Below are 22,484 nucleotides of genomic sequence, written 5' to 3'. Positions count from 1 at the left end.
GCCCTAACTGATTGAACAAATTCTTTTTATGATATTGGCAGATATTTGCAGGGTTTGCCAATGTCTGAGTTGTGTTAGAGGAGGGTTCTGCTGGCTGTTTGTGCAGACAGGACTCCCGAGGAGTCAGAGGAGGTCAGAGTTTCCAGGAGGTGAAGCACAGGTGGAAGCTCCCACGCTGAGGCTGTGGTGTGACCTTGGCACAGCCACAGCGGGGCAGGACACCAGGCTCTGGTGTTGTGTCCAGGGGAGCTGTGTCCACTCCAGGCTCTGGTGTTGTGTCCAGGGGAGCTGTGTCCACTCCAGGTTCTGGTGTTCTGTCCAGGGGAGCTGTGTCCACCCCAGGCTCTGGTGTTCTGTCCAGGGGAGCTGTGTCCACCCCAGGCTCTGGTGTTCTGTCCAGAGGAGTTCTGTCCAGGGGAGCTGTGTCCACTCCAGGCTCTGGTGTTCTGTCCACCCCAGGCTCTGGTGTTGTGTCCAGGGGAGCTGTGTCCACTCCAGGCTCTGGTGTTGTGTCCAGGGGAGCTGTGTCCACTCCAGGCTCTGGTGTTGTGTCCAGGGGAGCTGTGTCCACTCCAGGCTCTGGTGTTCTGTCCAGAGGAGTTCTGTCCAGGGGAGCTGTGTCCACTCCAGGCTCTGGTGTTGTGTCCAGGGGTGTTTTATCCACTCCAGGCTCTGGTGTTCTGTCCAGGGGAGTTCTGTCCACCCCAGGCTCTGGTGTTCTGTCCAGGGGAGTTGTGTCCACTCCAGGCTCTGGTGTCCTATCCAGGGGAGTTCTGTCCACTCCAGGCTCTGGTGTTTTCTCCGTGGGAGTTTTGTAGGACTCTGCTGCCTGTTGATCCCAAGTTGTCCCTGAGCTCCTGCAGCTTCCATCAGAGTTATTTTGAATGATTGATGCCATACCTTAGGCCAGCCGTGGTGTGCTGCCCACAGCTCCTGTGGCCTCGGCGTGTTCACTTGCAGGGCTGGCAGTCCAGGAGGCGGGGAGGGGACGGGATCGGGGTGGGATCCCTTTGGACCCGTCCCTTCCCGTGGCATCACCGGGGATGCCACTGTGTGCTCCTGGGGTGACCCGGCCAGTGCCAGGCCGTGTGTCCGTCCCTGTCCCGAGGGGTCCCTGTCCCTGTGTCCGTCCCTGCCCGAGCAGTCCCTGTCCTGGTCCCTGTCCCGAGGGGTTCCTGTCCCTGTGTCCGTCCCTGCCCGAGGGGACCCGGTCCCTGTGCCGGTCCCTGTGCTGGTCCCTGTACCGAGGGGTCCCGGTCCTGGTCCCGGTCCCTGTCTCAAGGGTTCCCTGTCCCTGTGCCGGTCCCGGTCTCTGTCTTCATCTCTGTCCCTGTGTCCGTCCCTGCCCAAGAGTTCCCTGTCCCAGGGGTCCTGGTCCCTGTGTCCATCCCGTTCCGAGCGGTCCCGGTCCCTGTCCCGAGCGGTCCCTGTCCCTCTGTCCATCCCTGTCCCGAGGGGTCCCTGTCCCTGTGTCCGTCCCTGTCCCTGTGTCCGTCCCTGTCCGCGGGGTCCCGGCCGTTCCCGTTCCCGTTCCCGCCCCGGGGCCGCGGGACCGGCGGGCAGCAGCGCCCCCTGGCGGCCCCGCCGCTCCTCTGCCGCGTCCCGGTGGGGCGGGGGGCGTCACACAGGGACCGCTCGCGGGGTCTGGGCTCCCGGGCCACCGGCGGTGACAGCCCCCGAGACACTGCGGTGACAGTCCCCGGGATGTGCCACCCCCTGTCCCCCGGGATGTGCCACCCCTGTCCCACCCCCTGTCCCCGGGATGTGCCACCCCCTGTCCCCCGGGATGTGCCACCCCTGTCCCACCCCCTGTCCCCCGGGATGTGCCACCCCCTGCCAGCAGTGCCATCCCTGCCACCTCCAAAACCTTCTCCTTGGCTTTTTTTTTTCCTCCCTCTTATGGATTACAGTCCTTTCCCCACTTAACTCCCTCTGCTTAATTTCTGTTTTCAATCCCAGCTCCCAGCGTGCTTGGTTAGTGTAGACTTTTTAAATTCAATGCATTTTGGAGTTCCTCAGGAGGAAAAGTCACCCTGGAATGCCAGGCCTGCTACAGCAGCTCCCTGAACCCAGAGGGGTGGGTGGGCAGAGGCTCAGAACAAAGTGACACTCATGGGTCAAGATAAGAATCTTTAATAATTAAAATAAAATTATATATAATAATAATAATAACAGTAGTAATAACTGTCATGAAAAGGACAGAGCAGGGACCCTGGAGAGTGCTGGGCACTGCTGGCACCAGCCAACATCATCCTTACCCTGAACCTGGCACTGGGGGTGCCTTGTGAAGGCTGGCCTAGAGCAGGGACTAGGCAGAGTTAAAGAATAAAGTCAGGATTTATTAGAAGGTCTCAATAAATCCACCTTGGGCAGCACAGCCCAACATGGCTACAAAAATGGACAACTGGTCCACTTTTTGTAAGTTTTGGTCCATTAGCATATTGGAGCTAATTGTTTAATTACAGCTCCAGCCCATGAAGTTTTATCCTTCTTGTTTTTCTCTCTTCAGCCCAGTTGTTTGTGCTCTTGGGGCTGAGATTTGGATCATTTGTCCCTGGTCCCCAGCTGGAGCAGGAATTGTTTTGTGCCCCTGCTCTGTGCAGAGCTCACCACCCCTACCATGAAACCCAGAGCCACCTACTAAAGCAGCACAGAACCTGAAAAACACAAAACCCAAACCCTGAGGCACCACTGGGACAAATTCAGTCTGTCCCAGCTGGAAGCAGGACAGCTCTTCCCAGTGCTGAGCACCTGTGCAGTGCCCCAGGTCAGCTCTAGAGGTTGGAATCCTTGCAAAAGTGCTGTTGTTCCTTCCCTCCAGCAGCCATCAGGAGCTAAGAGTGCCCGTGATTTAAAAAAAATCCAAACTTTTGGCAGGAGAGGATCTAAAAGGAGATTTTCTTAGAGATTCTGGTGCATCAGTTTGGTGCTTTCAGGGATTCTCCCATCATCACACACCTTGGGGTTCCCCTTGGGGCATTGAGGCCATGGGCAGGGCAGGAATTTTGGCAGAACTTCGGTGTCCTGCTGTTACCTTTTGGAGGATTCTTTGGGGAAGGGAGGGACAGATATAATAATCAATTATACACCAAAATATGGTATAATAATGAATATATAATATTCATTACTGTACCATATTTTGAAGGGAAACAGCAAAAATCTGGGTTTTTTTCATCCTGGATTTTGTCTTTTAGATATTTCCAGGATATGCACATTCTCCTCTTGCAGTACCACGTGCATTTTTTGCTTATCTGGGGTTTTATACTGATCAGAGTTTTTAATATCTCAGCATTTTCCTAGCTGCAATACCAGGTTTTTCTGTGACATTTTCATGACTCCCACAGCCTTTGCTTTCAAGAGTAATTTGGATTCTCTGAAAGTTGAAATTTTAGGAAAATAAAGCAGTTCACTGTGAGAAAATATTTATGTGTAAAAAGGGAAACAAATATCTTGTGTTCTCAGCAGAGCTGCCATGTCCCTTCGCCCTGCAGCAGTTGTGGGATTCCTGGATCTTTCTAAAATTGGTTTTAACTCAAGGAATGGTAATTGTGCTTCCTGCTGACATCATGCAAGGATTTGGCAAGTTCCAGCAAGCCCTGTGTGCTCAGAACAGAGGGAAATGTGTTCTGCAGGTGCCTAAAATCCAGGGCTGCTCTGGGTGCAGATAATCATCACCCTCACTTGTTTAGGCCCCAGGGCTTTAACAGATTTGCCATGATGGACTGGAGCAGGAATATTTGTGGGCTTTTATTGTGACAGGATCTTGTAAAGGAAAAACAACACAGCAAGGGAGAAATGTAAAGAATTTTAAAATCTTGGGAATTTTCTTTTTTGGCTTTTCACCTTTCTGCAGTTCCTGGTGAGCAGTTCTGCCCAAGGAGGGGAAGGGAATGCTTTTCCTGAATGAAAAAGCACCTTCCAGCACAGAGGGATGGGGTGAGCAGCACAAAGTGGCTGACAGGGACAGCGGGGACAGTGCCAGCTCACACAGGGACCAGCACTGCAGGCTGGGCTGGAGAGGCTCTCTGAGGAGCAGCACAGGGGCTGGGGAATGGAGATCATCACAGGGGGATGAGGGGGATGTGATTCCCTTCTTCTCCACCTTGGAGAGGGCAAACCTGGGGTGCTGTGTCTGCTCTGGGCTGCCCAGGCCAGGAGAGACACGGGCAGGCTGCAGTGAGGAATGAGCAGGGGGTGGGAGCCTCTGCCATCCAGAGGGGCTGGAGAGCTGGATCTGTCATCCAGAGGGGCTGGAGAGCTGGATCTGTCATCCAGAGGGGCTGGGAGAGCTGGATCAGCCATCCAGAGGGGCTGGGAGAGCTGGATCTGAAATCCGGAGGGGCTGGAGAGCTGGATCTGTCATCCAGAGGGGCTGGAGAGCTGGATCTGTCATCCAGAGGGGCTGGGAGAGCTGGAATAGAAATCCAGAGGGGCTGGGAGAGCTGGATCAGCCATCCAGAGGGGCTGGGAGAGCTGGATCTGTCATCCAGAGGGGCTGGAGAGCTGGATCTGTCATCCAGAGGGGCTGGGAGAGCTGGAATAGAAATCCAGAGGGGCTGGGAGAGCTGGATCAATAATCCAGAGGGGCTGGGAGAGCTAGGATTACTCATTCAGAAGGACTGGAAACGCTGGAATTGTTCACCCAGAGGGACTGGGAGAGCTGGATCAATAATCCAGAGGGACTGGGAGAGCTGGGATTGCTTACCCAGAGGGGCTGGGAGAGCTGGATCAATAATCCAGAGGGACTGGGAGAGCTGGATCAATAATCCAGAGGGACTGGGAGAGCTGGATCAATAATCCAGAGGGACTGGGAGAGCTGGGATTGTCAAGCCTGGAGCAGAGGTTGCACAAAGGGAGCTCTTCCCAGTGTGTCCATGTTCCAGCTGGGAGGGAATGAAGGAAAGGAGTGAAACTGGTGCTGGTGGTGCCCAGGAGCAGGAGAGCCACTGGAGCTCAGGGAATTCTGTTGGTGCAGAAGAACACAGTGGTCACAGTGAGGGTGAGGGAATTGCAGATCAGGGAGTCTGTCACTGGAGATGTGGAAAACCCAACAGAATGTGGTGGCCCTGAGCAAGCTGACCCTGTCTTGAGCAGTGTTCTTGGTCTTGGTAATCTGCAGAGGTCTTTTCCAAACCCTCTGAAAATCAAGGAGTTTGGATTCAGTTGAGAGTAGGAACATGTAGGGGATTCCCTTCCCCTTCCCCTTCCCCTTCCCCTTCCCCTTCCCCTTCCCCTTCCCCTTCCCCTTCCCCTTCCCCTTCCCCTTCCCCTTCCCCTTCCCCTTCCCCTTTCCCTTTCCCTTCCCCTTCCTCTTCCCTTCCCCTTTTTTCCTCCTTTCTTTCCTTTCCTTTTCTCACATCCAGGCTCATTTTGGTGGTTAATATTACATGTCTTTACTCATGGCTTATTTACCTCTGCCACTTTCCTATGTGCAATTCCCTGCTTGCTGTTTCTTTCCATCCTTCCCCTTCATTCTGGGAGCACACAGGTGTGCAGAGTAACCTGAATTTAAGCCTTTAGACTGAAATGATGTTTTTTCTGCCTTGCAGGCACTTTGCCAAGCCAGGAGAAGCCCTCCCAGAGGCAGTCAGAGAGCACAAACTGCAGCCCTTCCAGGAAGAGATCCACATCAGAGAGCACTTCTTCTCCAGGCAAGTCCTGCTCAGGGGGCTGGTTTGGGGATCCCTGAGTGCTCTGAGCTGTGCTCAGACACAGCATGGCTGGGAGAGCTTCAGCTCATGGAGATACTGAGGTTTTCAACTGATATTTTGGGACAGCATGGCTGTGAGAGCTTTAGCTCATGGTGATCCTGAGTTTTTCCACTGATGTTTTGGGACAGCATGGCTGTGAGAACTTCAGCTCATGGTGATCCTGAGTTTTTCCACTCAGTCCTACTCAGGGGGCTGGGTTTGGGGATCCCTGAGTGCTCAGAGCTGTGCTGGGACACAGCATCACTGTGAGAGCTTCAGTTCCTGGTGGTCCTGAGTTTTTCCACTGATATTTTGGGACAGCATGGCTGTGAGAGCTTTAGCTCATGGTGATCCTGAGTTTTTCCACTGATGTTTTGGGACATCATGGCTGTGAGAGCTTCAGCTCATGGTGATACTGAATCTTTCAACTGATGTTTTGGGACATCATGGCTGTGAGAGCTTCAGCTCATGGTGATCCTGAGTTTTTCCGCTCAGTTTTTCACTGACATTTTGGGGTGCAGGGTCTGTGGGTTGGGTTGTAGATTTGAGGTGCTCAGAGAAGCAGCAGCACAGCTGTGGCAGGGTTGGGTTTGGTTCCTCACCAGGTTAAGTTAGGCCTTGTGGAGCTCAGGGCTTTAATCCAGACCTGTGACATTGCAGTTAATCAAAGGATTAGAGGAATAAATTAATTCCTCCCTGGGCAAGAGCCTGCCTCTGGCCCTGCTCTGGGGGCAGAGGGTTCTTGGCCCTGGGTCACAGGAGGGTCAGGGCAGGCTGTGCTGTGGGGTTTTCTTGCTGACATGTGAGAATCCTGCCAAGGTGATGGAGGGTGACACGTGGCTCACCCAACCATCAGTGAATGCCCAGGTCAGAAATGGTCCCTTCCATCCCAAACCATTCTGTGATTCTGTAAAAATGAAAAGGGAACTCCCCTGGGAGCTGAAATGTGAGAATCCTGGGTGGAACAAGATGGTCTTTAAGGTCCCTTCCAACTCAAACCATTCTGTGATTCTGTAAAAATGCAATGGAAGCTCCCCTGGGACTGGACAGAAGAAAATCCAGCAGGTTGACCCGTTTTTTAAGAAGCTCAGTGGCAGAAACACTCTCATTACCAGAATTCAGACATTTCTCAGACTCACAAACTGACTGCAAATATGTAATAAATTCCTGGGATTGGTACTTGAAGCTAGCTATGGTTTCCATCTAGGAAGGATGTGCCAAAAGTGCCATTTCCTCCCTGCTTTAAACAGATGTTTACAGCAGATGCTCCATCCAGCCTGTGCTGCAGCAAGTCCTTTGCAGTGGGAAAGGAATCTTCCTTTTCCTCCGTCTCAATCCCTTTCTTGCCCTGTCTCCCTTGAAAAGGGGCAGCTGCAGTTGTTGCGAGTGGGGATAGGAAGTGTTGAAGTGAGCAGTGCTGTGTGCAGGAGCATTGGAATGACATGAATCACAAACGTAGCAGCTTCAAAGGCAGCGAGGTGATGATGCAGCTGAGCAGATCAGTCCCTGCTGTGTTTTCCCTGCATGTGGAATGTGTGTGGGTTCCAGGCCTTGTCAGAGAGGAGCTGCAGCTGTCCCAGAGCAGAGCCTGCAGTGCCCCAGCCCTTTGGAGCAGCTCCCGTGGGATGTGGTGCTGCTTGGGGCTCCCTGAGCAGGTGAGGAGCCCCAGCTCCATCCCCACGTGCCCCTGAGGGCCAGGAGAAAACAAAGGGGAATTTATCTTTATTATTTCATCCGAAATGCAGGGCTGGAAGTGTAAATCCTTCCAGCTGTCTTGCAGTTGTTGGGGTGTCCAGCTCACAGCAGGAGGCTGCTCTTGTCCTGTGTCACCAGCAAGAGCATTGTCCAGAGGAGGATTTTTGAAATGCTTTCCTGACTCTTTCTCCTCCAAATTTGGTACTCTGAAAGGTACAGCTTCAGGTAATAAAGTCATTTACCCCCAGTTTGCTCCCCCTAGCTCACTTTTATTTAGATTTCTTGAGGCAGTGAGGTGTCCTTGATTCCCAGGTCTGGAGAAGAATGGTGTCTGCCCAAAAAGGGAAAGCTGTAGCTAGCAGTGTGTATGGAGTTTAGAGTTATACACTAAGAACTATATTATTATTATATATCATTATTATCATATTTTATTTTATTATATCATATGTAGTAATATACTATATACTATGCAGTGTACAATATATAATACTTAATATATAATATGTAATATATAACGTATAATGTATAATATATAATATATAATATACAGTATACAATATATTATCTAGTATATGTTATATATTATAGATTAATATATAAAAATATAACATATAATATATAATATATTGTATATTGTATATTACATATTGTATATAATATATTATTGTATTAGATATATATTCTATATATTCTATATTATAATAATATATATTATTATATTATGTATTGTTCTATTAGATATTTCTATTATATATAAGATATATAATATATAGTATATTATGTGTTGTATATTGCATATTGTATATAATATATTATTGTATTAGATATATATTCTATATATTCTATATTATAATAATATATATTATTATATTATGTATTGCTCTATTAGATATTTCTGTTATATATAAGATATATATTATATATAGATTATATATTATAGATATATATTTACATATATATTTTAATGATATCTAATATATTTTATCTATTATTATATATTATTATTGATATATTATTATATATGCATATTGTTATAGATCTATTACCATTATAGATTATACAAATTACATATACTATGTATGATATGATTATATGATAATGACCACACTATTAGCATTGTTCACCAAAGAATCCCAGGTTTCCCACCCCAGGAGAGCAGAGGATGCCAGCCCCGGCACCAACCGCAGCGCTGTGTGTGTTTCAGGGGTGGCGGTGCCCGCGCGGGGCGCCCGCCTGGCGCCGGCGGCCGAGGACGCGGTGGACGCGCTGCTGCAGCGCATGGCCCAGCAGGACGGGCCTCCCGCCCTGGACAAGAGCCTGGACGGCGTCATGGGCAGCCCCGCGTCGCCCAGCCCTGCCCGCAGCCTCTCCCTGGGCAAGCAGGACGGGCTGGGCGCTGCCAGCGCGCCCGGCAGCGCCGAGGGCATCCCCCTGCTGCAGGAGCGCCTGCCCGCCAGCTACTCGCCCAGGCACCTCAAGAGGAGCGTGGTGGAGGCCATGCAGAGGCAAGCGAGGAAAATGTGCAATTACAACAAAATCCTGGCGACAAAAAAAAATCTGGACCACGTCAACAAAATCCTGAAAGCCAAAAAGCTGCAGAGGCAGTCGAGGACGGGCAACAACTTCGTGAAGCGGCGGCCGGGGCGGCCGCGCAAGTACCCGCTGCAGGCCGTGGTGTCCATGCAGGCCCTGCAGGCCGCCAGGATGGTGAGCCACGAGCTGCAGGACAGGCAGCAGAGCAGCAGCCCCCTGCAGCTGGGGCCGGACACCATCACCGACGTCATCGAGGCCGTGGTGCAGAGCGTGAGCCTCGACCCCGAGCACCGCAAGGGCTGGAAGAGGAAGAGGTGGCTGCCCGAGGAGCAGGCCAGGAAGAGGCACAAGTCTTTGCCTGAGGATGAGCAGGAGAGCAGTAAGAGGTGATTTTCTTGCAGTTTTGTACCACAGTTGGTTTTAGAACGTTTCAGTCGTTGAGGGGATCTTCTGCTTGATTTTGGGAAGGAGTTCAGTGTAGAGAGAACTCTACTACTCGAGGCTGCTCTTTGTGGTAGCAGGGCCCCAGCCAGGTAATAATTAGCATTGACTCTTATTTTATTCATCTATACTCTGGTTGTGTTCAAGGGTGCCAGGACGAGGGAACACACAAGAACCTAGACTGCATGTTTCAGAAGGCTGTTTTATTATATTATGATATTATATTAAAATGCTATAGTAAAACTATACAAAAAACAATAGAGAGGAAAGGATCCATCAGAAGGCTAGAAAGAAAAGGAATGGAATGATAATAAAATCTTGTGACTGCTCACAGCCTTGACAGAGGTAGCTGTGACTGGTCATCAAGTGAAAACACTCCACATGGACCAGTGGAAGATGCACCTGTTGCATTCCACAGCAGCACAGTTATTGTTTACATTTCTTTCCTGAGGCTCCTCAGCTTCTCAGGAGAAAATCCTGGCAAAAGGATTTTTCAAAAAATACCATGGTGACACTACACCATATAATACTATATTTTTAAGAAACTTATAACTTCTTCTAGACAGTCTGATAGAGCTTTGACCTAATTTGGTAACTAACCAAAACACTACTACTAGTGTCTAATGAAGAAACTACTCTGGTGAAGAAATCTCCATAACACATTCTACATGTGCCTAGCAACAGGTGTAGCAAGTGATGATGGGAATTGTTTTAATTCTTGCTCTGGGCTTTCTCACAGCTTCCCCAGGAAAATTCCTGGGAAAGTCTGTCACCAGAGAGCTGCTGCCACAACAACGTGTGAGCCCTGAGTGTGTTCAGTCCTTCCTCAGGTACTGAAAACACCCCAGAAAATGAGAAATGGGAATCTCAGGTGATCTGAAAGGGTTGGTTCTGTACTCGTGTTGGTGAAGGATATATTTAAGGAGTTGGTAACTGGTGAGGTGCCACAGATTGTTCCTTCATCCCGTGTGGAATAAGGAGCCCTGAGGAGGTGTGTGTGCTGTGGGATCTGCTCATGTGGGTCACACATACAGGCACACAGGATGCCATGGGGTCTGCTCATGTGGGTCACAGATACAGGCACACAGGATGCCATGGGATCTGCACGTGTGGGTCACACACACAGGCACACAGGATGCCATGGGGTCTGCATGTGTGGGTCACAGATACAGGCACGCAGGATGCCATGGGATGTGCACGTGTGGGTCACAGATAGAGGCACACAGGATGCCATGGGATGTGCACGTGTGGGTCACAGATACAGGCACACAGGATGCCATGGGATTGCTCATGTGGGTCACAGCTACAGGCACACAGGATGCCATGGGATTGCTCATGTGGGTCACACATACAGGCACACAGGATGCCATGGGATCTGCACGTGTGGGTCACACACACAGGCACACAGGATGCCATGGGATCTGCACGTGTGGGTCACAGATACAGGCACACAGGATGCCATGGGATCTGCACATGTGGGTCACAGATACAGGCACACAGGATGCCATGGGATCTGCTCATGTGGGTCACACATACAGGCACACAGGATGCCATGGGATCTGCACGTGTGGGTCACACACACAGGCACACAGGATGCCATGGGATCTGCACATGTGGGTCACAGATACAGACACACAGGATGCCATGGGATCTGCACGTGTGGGTCACACACACAGGCACGCAGGATGCCATGGGATCTGCACGTGTGGGTCACACATACAGGCACACAGGATGCCATGGGATCTGCTCATGTGGGTCACACAGGCACACAGGATGCCATGGGATCTGCACGTGTGGGTCACAGATAGAGGCACACAGGATGCCATGGGATCTGCACGTGTGGGTCACACATACAGGCACACAGGATGCCATGGGATCTGCACATGTGGGTCACACATACAGGCACACAGGATGCCATGGGATCTGCACGTGTGGGTCACAGATACAGGCACACAGGATGCCATGGGATCTGCTCATGTGGGTCACAGATACAGGCACACAGGATGCCATGGGATCTGCACATGTGGGTCACAGATACAGGCACACAGGATGCCATGGGATCTGCACATGTGGGTCACAGACACAGGCACACAGGATGCCATGGGATCTGCACGTGTGGGTCACAGATAGAGGCACACAGGATGCCATGGGATCTGCACGTGTGGGTCACAGATACAGGCACACAGGATGCCATGGGATCTGCACGTGTGGGTCACACACACAGGCACACAGGATGCCATGGGATCTGCACGTGTGGGTCACACATACAGACACACAGGATGCCATGGGATCTGCTGATGTGGGTCACAGATACAGGCACACAGGATGCCATGGGATCTGCTCATGTGGGTCACACATACAGGCACACAGGATGCCATGGGATCTGCTCATGTGGGTCACAGATACAGGCACACAGGATGCCATGGGATCTGCACGTGTGGGTCACACATACAGACACACAGGATGCCATGGGATCTGCTGATGTGGGTCACAGATACAGGCACACAGGATGCCATGGGATCTGCTCATGTGGGTCACACATACAGGCACACAGGATGCCATGGGATCTGCTCATGTGGGTCACAGATACAGGCACACAGGATGCCATGGGATCTGCACATGTGGGTCACACATACAGGCACACAGGATGCCATGGGATCTGCACATGTGGGTCACAGATACAGGCACACAGGATGCCATGGGATCTGCACGTGTGGGTCACAGATACAGGCACACAGGATGCCATGGGATCTGCTCATGTGGGTCACAGATACAGGCACACAGGATGCCATGGGATCTGCACATGTGGGTCACAGATACAGGCACACAGGATGCCATGGGATCTGCACGTGTGGGTCACAGATACAGGCACACAGGATGCCATGGGATCTGCTCATGTGGGTCACAGATACAGGCACACAGGATGCCATGGGATCTGCACATGTGGGTCACAGATACAGGCACACAGGATGCCATGGGATCTGCACATGTGGGTCACAGACACAGGCACACAGGATGCCATGGGATCTGCACGTGTGGGTCACAGATAGAGGCACACAGGATGCCATGGGATCTGCACGTGTGGGTCACAGATACAGGCACACAGGATGCCATGGGATCTGCACGTGTGGGTCACACATACAGACACACAGGATGCCATGGGATCTGCTGATGTGGGTCACAGATACAGGCACACAGGATGCCATGGGATCTGCTCATGTGGGTCACAGATACAGACACACAGGATGCCATGGGATCTGCTCATGTGGGTCACACATACAGGCACACAGGATGCCATGGGATCTGCTCATGTGGGTCACAGATACAGGCACACAGGATGCCATGGGATCTGCACATGTGGGTCACACATACAGGCACACAGGATGCCATGGGATCTGCTCATGTGGGTCACACACACAGGCACACAGGATGCCATGGGATCTGCACATGTGGGTCACACATACAGGCACACAGGATGCCATGGGATCTGCACATGTGGGTCACAGATACAGGCACACAGGATGCCATGGGATCTGCACATGTGGGTCACACATACAGGCACACAGGATGCCATGGGATCTGCACGTGTGGGTCACACACACAGGCACACGGGATTTCAGGCGATGTACAGCAGATGAGGAGTAAAGCTAAAGCTTACTCCAAGGAGGAGTTAAGGGCTGCACCTGTGCAGTCACTGCTCAAGGCACACACCAAAATCTCTCTCTGACCTCATCATCCCCCACTCAGCCCCAAAGCCATCAATAAACGAACTCTGTCAGGAGTTTCCTCCCCAGAAATGGGTGCTGAGTGCTGCTCTGTGGCTCTCCTGAAGGCCCTGAAAGGGTTACCACGTGCTGGTTTTGGAGTGCAAAGCAGAGAGCCAGAGCTGCCTTCTGAATTACTCAGCTCCAAGGATAAACATTAGCAGTACAAACAACATTCTTTTTGTAATAATAATATCACAAAAAGAACCATACTTTTCTTATGATTATGCTTATCCCCCACTTGATCATGTATTGTATTTGTGGCAGGGAGGAATGATGAATCTGACTTCCTGTCCTCAGAAGGTTAATTTATTATTTTATGATACTGTATTATATTAAAGAATACTAAACTAAACTATGCTAAAGAATACAGAAAGGATACTTACAGAAGGTTGAAAAGATAATAATGAAGCTTGTGACTCTCTCTCCAGAGTCTGACAGAGCTTGACCCTGACTGGCTAATAAGTCAAAACAATTCACATGAAACTAATGAAACAATCACCTGTTGGATAAATAATTTTCAACCACATTCCAAAGCAGCAACACACAGGAGAAACAAATGAGATCATATTGTTTTCTTTTTTTCTCTGAGGCTTCTCAACTTCTCAGGAGAAAAGTCTTGGGTAAAAGGAATTTTCAGAAAATACGAATGTGACAGTCATGATCATTAAGTAGTTTTTAAAGTAGTTGAGTCACCTAGAAATTCAGAAACATTAACTCTTTCTGCTGACCAGATTCAAGAGAGGAGTAATGAAATACTGTGAGATGATCTCAATGGGAAGGTGATTTTTTTATCTCTACTTTTTCTTCCAGTTTCTCTGAGACAGTAGCTGAACCTCCCAGTCCACATGAGGCCCTTGGGAAACCACCTGAACCTGAAACCCCTGAGCAGCCTCTGCCTCCTCTAGCCCAGCGTGAGAAGAAAGCCCCTCGACCCCCAAAGAAGAAATACCAGAAAGCTGGGCTCTACTCTGATGTCTACAAAACAACAGAGTGAGTAAAACAGAGCAAAGCTGCTCTCTGGTAATCCAGGGAAAACTCTCTTTTCACCTAGAGCCAAAAAGAGCTGCCACTCTGAGTAGGTGAAATAAAACCATCAGCTTAATTGAAGCCTGTGGAGAATTAAGTGATGGTAATTGTCAGTGAGGATGTAAAATGTGACCCCAGTCAGAAAGCAGCCTCAAGCAGTCTGCAAGTGGTTCTGGTTATCAGTTTGGAAGAAGGTAAGAGATTTATTCAAGATCTCAATGGTCCTGGCAGTCCAGGTGCTGGGGGAGCTGGGTGTGTGCAGGTTCTGGGCAGGATTTGAGCTCAGTGTGTGCAGAGAAGGGGTCATGAGGTCCCTGTTTTCACTGAGTGGTGACAACTGGGCATCTCTGTGTGAAAGAATTTCAGCAATGCACCCAGTTCGTTTCACAGCTCAGTGAAGTTCATCTCTATTTTCTCTGAGATGTTTAGGGTAGAAAAATCCAGCATTTCTTTATTTTCCCACTGGTTCCTTTGCAGCCTGGTGTCCACTAGAATGTGGACACCTCCCTTGTAGTCACACACGTTTTCTAATGCCATCTGAACAAATCAGTTGAAGTCAGGAATTTGTGCTTCTGTTCCAATATCATCTGACACATTGAAAAGAGAGAAAATTTGGCACCTTCTCACTATGTCACAGACCACTCCAGCATGTTCCAGAGACCACTGGGAAATGCCAGTGCAGTTTATCAGCTGCTCCTGCTGCAGTCTGTGTCTGTAGTGAAGGAATCAATGAAAGGGTCAAGACTGAGGAAGAAACAAAGCTCTCAGTCTGAGCAAAGTGAGGCCACTTGAGTTTTGTCTGTTTTGAAGAGATGTGTTAAACTTTGCCACTTGGATGATCTGTCACTGCTGTACACAGTTCACATCTCACAGTTTCATCTCTTGCCACAGAGGAGGAGCTGAGAGAGTCTTCTCCTTTTCTTTCGTGTAAATATTTGGAGCTTTGAGTGTTCCTAAGTTGGAAGGGACCCACAAAGATCATGGAGTCCAGCTCCTGGCTGTGCACAGCCCAGCAACCCCACCCTGGTGCCTGAGCTGTGTCCAACCCCTCCTGCAGCTCTGGCTGTGCCCGTTCCCTGGGGAGCCTGGGCAGTGCCATCACCCTCTGGGGGAAAATCCTTTTCCTAAATCCATCCTAAACCTCCCCTGGCTGTTCCCTGGGGTGCTGTCCCTGCTCACACAGAGCAGAGATTGGAGCTGCTCCTGCTCTGCTCTGCTCTTCAGGGGGAAGTCACAAATCACACAGGGCTGGTTTGGCTTCCCTTTGCCTGTAGCTCCACGTGCTGACTTCTTCCCTGCTCTGATACTGGCTTTGGGGTGAGCTGCTCTGGGCACCCTGTGCCAGGGCCTCCCCACCCTCACAGGGAAGAATTTCTTCCTAAGTATTTCCAGTTGTTGATATCTGTATCTCAGAATTTGTTTTCAGCTTACATTTTCCCTTCACTAGTTAAACAATAATATCACTTTTTGTATTCAGCCATCTTTCTGTTGCTTGTCCAGTTCTTAAAATAAATCCCTTAAAAAACTTCAGTAGGCTTCAGTATCATTTAATCTTTGGTATATTTAACATGTAGAAGTCTCCTTTGAATGTTGCAGGACTGCAGTTCTAAATATAACCACATCAGATTCTATTTCCCAAGGTTTGTTGCTGGCCAGGAGGAGATGTTTATAAACACCAGATTACAGAGCTGCCACCTGCCTGACCCATACAACCATTCTAATTCCATTCTCCTATTTTTCTTTCTTCAAAGGCATGTCTCATTGCTTTTTTAACTTGGATTTCTGTTCCTTTTCCTGCCTTTCCTGATGAACAACCTCCTAAAGGGCAGCAGATGAATGTTTGCTCTTAGGAGAGCAGGGCTGTACATGTGTCACGTGTCCAGTTCTTCAGCAGAACCCCCAGATACAACCTGCTGGTCCTCTTTTATTTGTGTAGCTTTGGTTATTACTTTTATATCACATGCAGGGCATTTAAAGTCAGGGATGTTTATGGAGAAAAAACATTTATGGAGAAAACCCCTTGTGGGAGGGCTGGGATCAGTGTTGGACAGGCAGCCTGGAGAGCACCTCTTTGGCCATTTTTATTATTCCTCTTCTCCCTGATGCTCCAGACATTTGTGCCTTAACTAAAGCAGAAAATGCATTTTTGCAAGTGCCAGATGATCCCTGTTGTGATGTTTTGGTTCTGTCCCTGTCCTCCACAGCCCCAAGAGCCGCCTGATCCAGCTGAAGAAGGAGAAGCTGGAATACACCCCAGGGGAGCACGAGCACGGGCTCTTCCCAGCCCCTATCCACGTTGGTGGGTACCTCATCTCTGTTTTCATTCTTGGGAGACAAATGTGGCACTGGGGGCCCTGCACAGCTTCTGCTTTTCTCTGGTTTTTAGCCCTTGCCAGGTCACTGGTGATTTTTGGCACATGAACTTTGCCAGCTCATTTCTCTGTGTTCCCCAGTTTATCTTGAGAGGCTTTTTTTAGCTTAAAACATTGCTCTTGATTTTTTTAGGTGTCAGAAAATACCATTCTAGTTGAAAATTTGCTTTAGCTGTGATAGTCCTTGGATGAAATGCAGAGCAATAGTCTCCACCTCAAAGTAAAATTACAGCAGAATAGCCACAGTCAGTTATGACCATTTAAATCCCAAAAGCTGAGCATGGAATGATAAATTCCCCCGTGGCCCCATGCACTTCATGGTGTCTGTCTTTACACAGGGATAAAAGGGTGGAAGAGTTAAAAGCTTTGCTGTTATCTTTGGTTTTACTTCATCCCCATTTTTTGGTCTCGGGTAGGAAAAAAATGGGATTTAGGATTTAGGATTTCACAAAATCATGGAATGGTTTGGGTGGGAAAGGACCTTCCAGATCATCTTATTCCACCCTGTTCCATGGAATTCCATAGCCCAGGTTGCTCCAAACCCTGGCCTTGAACCCAGGTCTGTCCTAGGTGCTCAGAGGGGATGGAGCTCAGGATGCTGCTCCTGGGGCAGGGGGGATGGTCCAGAGCTCCACTGTTTGCAGCTCTCACCATTTCCCAGGTTCAGCCTTGGTAGGATTGAGTAATTTCCTGATTCTCAGGTAATTGTTTCAGCTTTTGAAGTGCTGTGATTCTTGCTGCAAGTCCTGTCAGGCCCAGCAGGTTTGTGGAATTCAGGAATCTTTGTCCCATCAAACACAAGCTGTCACTGCTTTGTCTCCTGCAACTGAACTCTGGCTCCCTGCACAGCCAGGCAGAGCAGTTGGACAGATCTGTGAGAACCAGGAGCCACAAAACAGGTTTCAGAGCTGAAGGTGACAATTTAAATTCTTCAAGATGTTCCCTTGCTCAGCTCCTTTTTGAATGGGCTCATAAAACCAGGTTCTCCAGGTTCCCAACCTGCAGCTGGTGCTGCCCTGCAGCTGCTGGGGTGCCTGGGGATGGTTTAACCCCAGAGCAGTGACCAGGACTGGGCTGCTGCCAGGGCACTGCACTGGTGCCACCCAGGGAGGGCTGGGGGGACCTTCCCTGTGCTGGGGCACGGTGCCAGGGCACCTGAAAGAGCCTTTTGTTTGGCCTGCTGAGGTCATAGAAGTGAAAGCAAATTCCCAGCAGATTTAGCTCTTTCCTGGAACCTGCTAGGGATGAATAAGGCATTGAAAATGGAAAGTAATTTAGGGGTAAATTGTAAGGAAAACATTACCATTTTTATTTTCCAGTGGTGAGGGTATGCATGTGAATTTATATGAACCCGCAGAGCATTGCTGGAGGAGTATAAAGGCATTTGTTAACAGTTAGAAAAGCTGGGGGGAAAAAATCAGCTTGGGCCTGACACCTCATCTTAGGCACTGTGCTCCCTGCAGTTCTGTGACACAGGATTCCAGCAAAATGATCAGAGAATGTTGAGTCTTGGCTGGAACTAAGCAGTGTCAGCCCTGGGGACTGGTGTGAATGATGTAATGGCTCTGTGTCCTTTAGGGGTGACAGGGAATGAAAGAATGGAGCCAAAATCTGCAGTGAAAGCAGGAACTCCTGTCTAAAACGAGTTCCAGTTATTGCTGAAAATACAGATCCCCTTGAAGCCTTTCCAAAAAATCTAGGAATGTATTTGCCAAGTCTGAATTCATTCTTAAATCTCTTCTGGTAAAGGTCACGGGAACAGGCTGGGAGACTCTTTTCAAAACCGATTTGATTTCTTTGAGTACAATTTTGTGATTTACCAGCCTGCATGGGCAGGGCAGGTCTTGCCCTGGGTGTTAAAGTCTTGGGTTGTGCACAGGAAAACTCAGGAGAACGTGTCAGTTTGAGGACAGGGCTGTGGTCAGTCCTGATAAGTGTTGGGGTCAGTCCTGGTAAGTGTTGGGGTCAGTCCTGGTAAGTGTTGGGGTCAGTCCTGGTAAGTGTTGGGGTCAGTCCTCATAGGTGTTGTGGTCAGTCCTGATAAGTGTTGGGGTCAGTCCTGGTAAGTGTTGGGGTCAGCCCTGATAGGTGCTGGGGTCAGTCCTGATAGGTGTTGGGGTCAGTCCTGGTAAGTGTTGGGGTCAGTCCTGATAAGTGCTGGGGTCAGTCCTGGTAAGTGTTGGGGTCAGTTCTGTCAGGTGTTGTGGTCAGTCCTGATAAGTGCTGTGGTCAGTTGTTTCAGGTGCTGTGGTCAGTTCTGTCAGGTGTTGTGGTCAGTGCTGTCTGGGGTTGGCTGTGGTACCTTCCCAGGGTTGTGGTCAGTTGTTTCAGGTGTGGTCAGTGCTGTCCAGGGTTGTGGTCAGTTCTGTCCAGGGTTGGCTGTGGTACTCTCACAGGGTTGTGGTCAGTTCTGCCAGGTGCTGTGGTCACTTATTTCAGGTGTGGTCAGTGCTGTGGTCAGTGCTGTGATCACTTGTTCCAGGTGTGGTCAGTGCTGTGGTCAGTGCTGTGGTCAATGCTGTGGTCACTTGTCCCAGCTGTGGTCAGTGCTGTGGTCAGTGCTGTGGTCAGTGCTGTGGTCAGTGCTGTCCAGGGTTGGCTGTGGTACTCTCACAGGGTTGTGGTCAGTTCTGCCAGGTGCTGTGGTCACTTATTTCAGCTGTGGTCAGTGCTGTGGTCACTTGTCCCAGCTGTGGTCAGTGCTGTGGTCAGTGCTGTGGTCACTTGTCCCAGGTGTGGTCAGTGCTGTGATCAGTGCTGTGGTCACTTGTCCCAGGTGTGGTCAGTGCTGTGGTCACTTGTCCCAGCTGTGGTCAGTGCTGTGGTCAGTGCTGTGGTCACTTGTCCCAGCTGTGGTCAGTGCTGTGGTCAGTGCTGTCCAGGGTTGCCCGTGGCAGGGTCTGACCCAGCTCCTCCCATCCCTCACTGCCCACGGAGTCCCCTCTGAGCAGGACCCAGTTCTGTGTCCTGGGGGTTCCCTGGGCCTGCCCTGACTTCCAGAATGTTCTCTGAGGCTGCTGCCCCTCTGCCTCCAGCCCTGCCAGAGCCTGGGAGCAGCTCCCACTCTCGGGATGTGTGTGTGAGTGTGTGCCCCTTACAAACCCTTTTGTGCTTTCAGGGAAGTACCTCAGACAAAAGAGAATCGACTTCCAGCTGCCTTACGACATCCTCTGGCAGTGGAAACACAACCAGGTAGGAGATAAAATGGCACTGGGGTTGCCAAAATTGGGATCAGAAGGAAACAGCAGCACTCAGGGCTTTGCCAGGATTGGGATCAGAAGGAAACAGCAGCACTCAGAGAGAGCCTGTTCACACATCCCAGCTGTGAGAGGGGATTTGCATGTGTATTTAATGTTGAAAATTCCCATTTTTCCATCTCCTGCAAAATAGCAACCCCGTGAGTTTCTGCTCTGACAGAAGTCATTAATTTGGCTGCAGACTTTTATTTTGGCAGTCTGTGTGAGGAGCTGCTTTCAGACACGCCTCGGGAGAATTGGGATGTACTGCCAGCAGCACTGAGAAATTTCAGGCTTTATTTTTCTTGGATCAATCCCAGCAGAGTGGAATTTATTTTTCACTTGCAAGCTGAAATTTTCATACTGAGGAAAGAAGAGAAACTGTTTAACAGTCTCGTTCTTTTTTAAAGAGCTTTAAATATGTGCAAGCTTAAAAATAGGATTTTTTTTTATTGCCTGAGATGTTTTCACCAAGTGATTTACCACAGGATTTAAGGGAGAATCTCCCCTCAGATGTGGAAATGAGCAGGGCACATTCCCAGGTGCTGTGGCTCCAGCTGCTCTCCAACACCCCTGCAATCTGATCCTCAAGTCAGGAGCACTGGGGACATTTCCAGGACACTTTCTTGCCATATATTAACCATGGCCTGTCTCATCTGTTCCGTATTTTATAAGTAATAAATACATGGAATCTGTTTTCTTGACATTTTCCAGCTTTCCCTGGAATACTGGAGGGCCTTGCAGAGGAATTTCTCTGTGCAGGGGTGTGGAGATGTCTGGGCCACAGGAGTCACTGAGGGAAGGTTCTTAGTGCAGGAAATGTGTGTGAAATAGAGAATAATTGGAAAATATTCCTTAAAGCTTGTTTGACAGGCTGGAATATATATGAAATTATGAGTTGTAAGCTCCCCTTTCCCTTCCCATCATCTCCATCTGCAGAGAAGATGAATCCACATTTCTCAGGGCTCCCACCTGTACTCAGTTCTTACAGAATCCCTGAATCCTCTAGATTGCAAAAAAACCCTTAAGATCATCGAGTCACTTGGGTAAATCAGCACCTTGATTTTTTTGTTTTCACTTTTTTAAGCATTGGCACATGGTGATTCCACCAAAGATGGTTTCTCCAAAGTAGGTATAAAGAATTCCTCTTCTTCTAAGCCCTGTTCAGAGGAGCCTGTCCTCAGGACAGCTGTTTGCCACATTGCTCGGGCACACAGAATAAATAATGTGGTGAACAAACTGCTCACTGTCTCAGCAAGCCCAAATTCTACTTATTCAGGTCCTTTTTGGGACCTGTTTGTTAATGCAGTCTGAGCCTAGAGAAGAGAACACAGATTTCTAGTCATGATTGCAGAGCAGTTGCCTATGTACAGAACATAATTTCCCTGATCCTTTTGAATAACAGATGCACTTATGCAATGTATTAAAATTTTCTTTCTCTTCCTTTCAGTTGTATAAAAAGCCAGATGTCCCACTTTATAAAAAAATCCGTTCCAGTAAGTAAAATCTTACTACTAAACTGTGCTCACTGTGGAATTTTCATGTGACACCCTCCTTTCTGTCCTGCTCTTTGTCCTACCAAAGACACTTCCACCTGCTTTTTTTTATTTTACTGATTGGAATGAAAATACTGTCAATAAACAGCTCTGGTTTTTTACCTGAAAAGAATTATTTTCCCTGTTTGGGTTTGTTTTTTCTCTTTTTTAATTTTTTTTTCCCTCCAGATGTCTATGTGGATGTCAAACCTCTGTCTGGCTATGAGGCCACCACCTGCAATTGTAAGAAGCCAGAGGATGACAGTGGGAAGGGCTGTGTGGAGGATTGCCTGAACAGGTTAGAAATGGATTATTTCTCATCATCTCCTGGGAATCATGTGTGTGGAATAAATAATTCTGTCATCTCCTTGAGCAGACTTGTGCTGGGTGCACCCCAGCAGCAGAGGCATCATCACAGGGAGGGAAATTCCCAGCTGGACCCTCCTGGAGCAGCTCTGGCTCCCCCAGATTGTCACTGCTGCCCCCCCACACACGCTCCCAGTTGCTCCCAGTCAGACCAGTTCCCTCCCAGCTCAGCCCCAGGCTCTGGCTCCTTTCAGCCCTGGGGTGGTGGAGCAGCCACAGGAGCTGCTCCAGGTCCCCCCCTGTGCTCGTGTCCCCTCCTGGGCTGTCCCCCCCTGGGCTGGGCAGGGAATCAGTGTGTGCATTACATCTTAAAAACAAGAAGCATTTTAGTTGTTGAATAATTTCTTTTATTGTAATTGATTTATTATTGACTCATACATGCATAATATATATAATACTGATTTTATATTGATTTATAAATTGATTTTTATATTGATTTATTGTTGATTTATATATCAATAGAAATCATTATATATAATTTATATACATTTTATATAGTTATATGTATAGTTATATAAATATATATAACTATATATAATTATATATGATATATTTATAGATTATTTTATATTTTATATAAATATATAATTTATATAAAATATTTATATTTATATACATTTTGTATTTATAATTATATATATTGTAAATAGTTTTATGTATTTATTTTTATATTTATAACTTATGTATTATTTATGTGATTATATATTTATACCTTTATTTCATATATCGATTCACTTTTTATTTTATTATTTTATTTACTATTTATTTTCTTATTATTTTTATATCTACATATTTGTATTAAAATATTTATTTATAGTTACAG

General features: G+C 48.6%; 1 protein-coding gene across 3 annotated transcripts in view; it reads left to right on the top strand.

Moving 5' to 3' along the window:
* The window catches only part of ASH1L (ASH1 like histone lysine methyltransferase), a 76,573-nt gene that overhangs the window by 30,660 nt on the left and 23,429 nt on the right, over positions 1 to 22,484 (top strand). For all 3 annotated transcript variants that reach the window (XM_064401795.1, XM_064401794.1, XM_064401796.1), the window contains exons 4-10: positions 5,550 to 5,651; positions 8,590 to 9,304; positions 13,937 to 14,116; positions 16,357 to 16,451; positions 19,643 to 19,716; positions 21,211 to 21,256; positions 21,485 to 21,593. In XM_064401795.1, coding sequence (XP_064257865.1) covers positions 5,550 to 5,651; positions 8,590 to 9,304; positions 13,937 to 14,116; positions 16,357 to 16,451; positions 19,643 to 19,716; positions 21,211 to 21,256; positions 21,485 to 21,593 — 1,321 coding nt within the window. The remainder of the gene's footprint in view (positions 1 to 5,549; positions 5,652 to 8,589; positions 9,305 to 13,936; positions 14,117 to 16,356; positions 16,452 to 19,642; positions 19,717 to 21,210; positions 21,257 to 21,484; positions 21,594 to 22,484) is intronic.

The sequence above is a fragment of the Passer domesticus genome, chromosome 32 (assembly GCF_036417665.1).
Source record: "Passer domesticus isolate bPasDom1 chromosome 32, bPasDom1.hap1, whole genome shotgun sequence".
In the NCBI taxonomy this organism is placed as follows: domain Eukaryota; kingdom Metazoa; phylum Chordata; class Aves; order Passeriformes; family Passeridae; genus Passer; species Passer domesticus.
The sequence above is the reverse complement of the archived record's forward strand: the minus strand, read 5'-3'. Positions and strand labels throughout refer to the sequence as shown.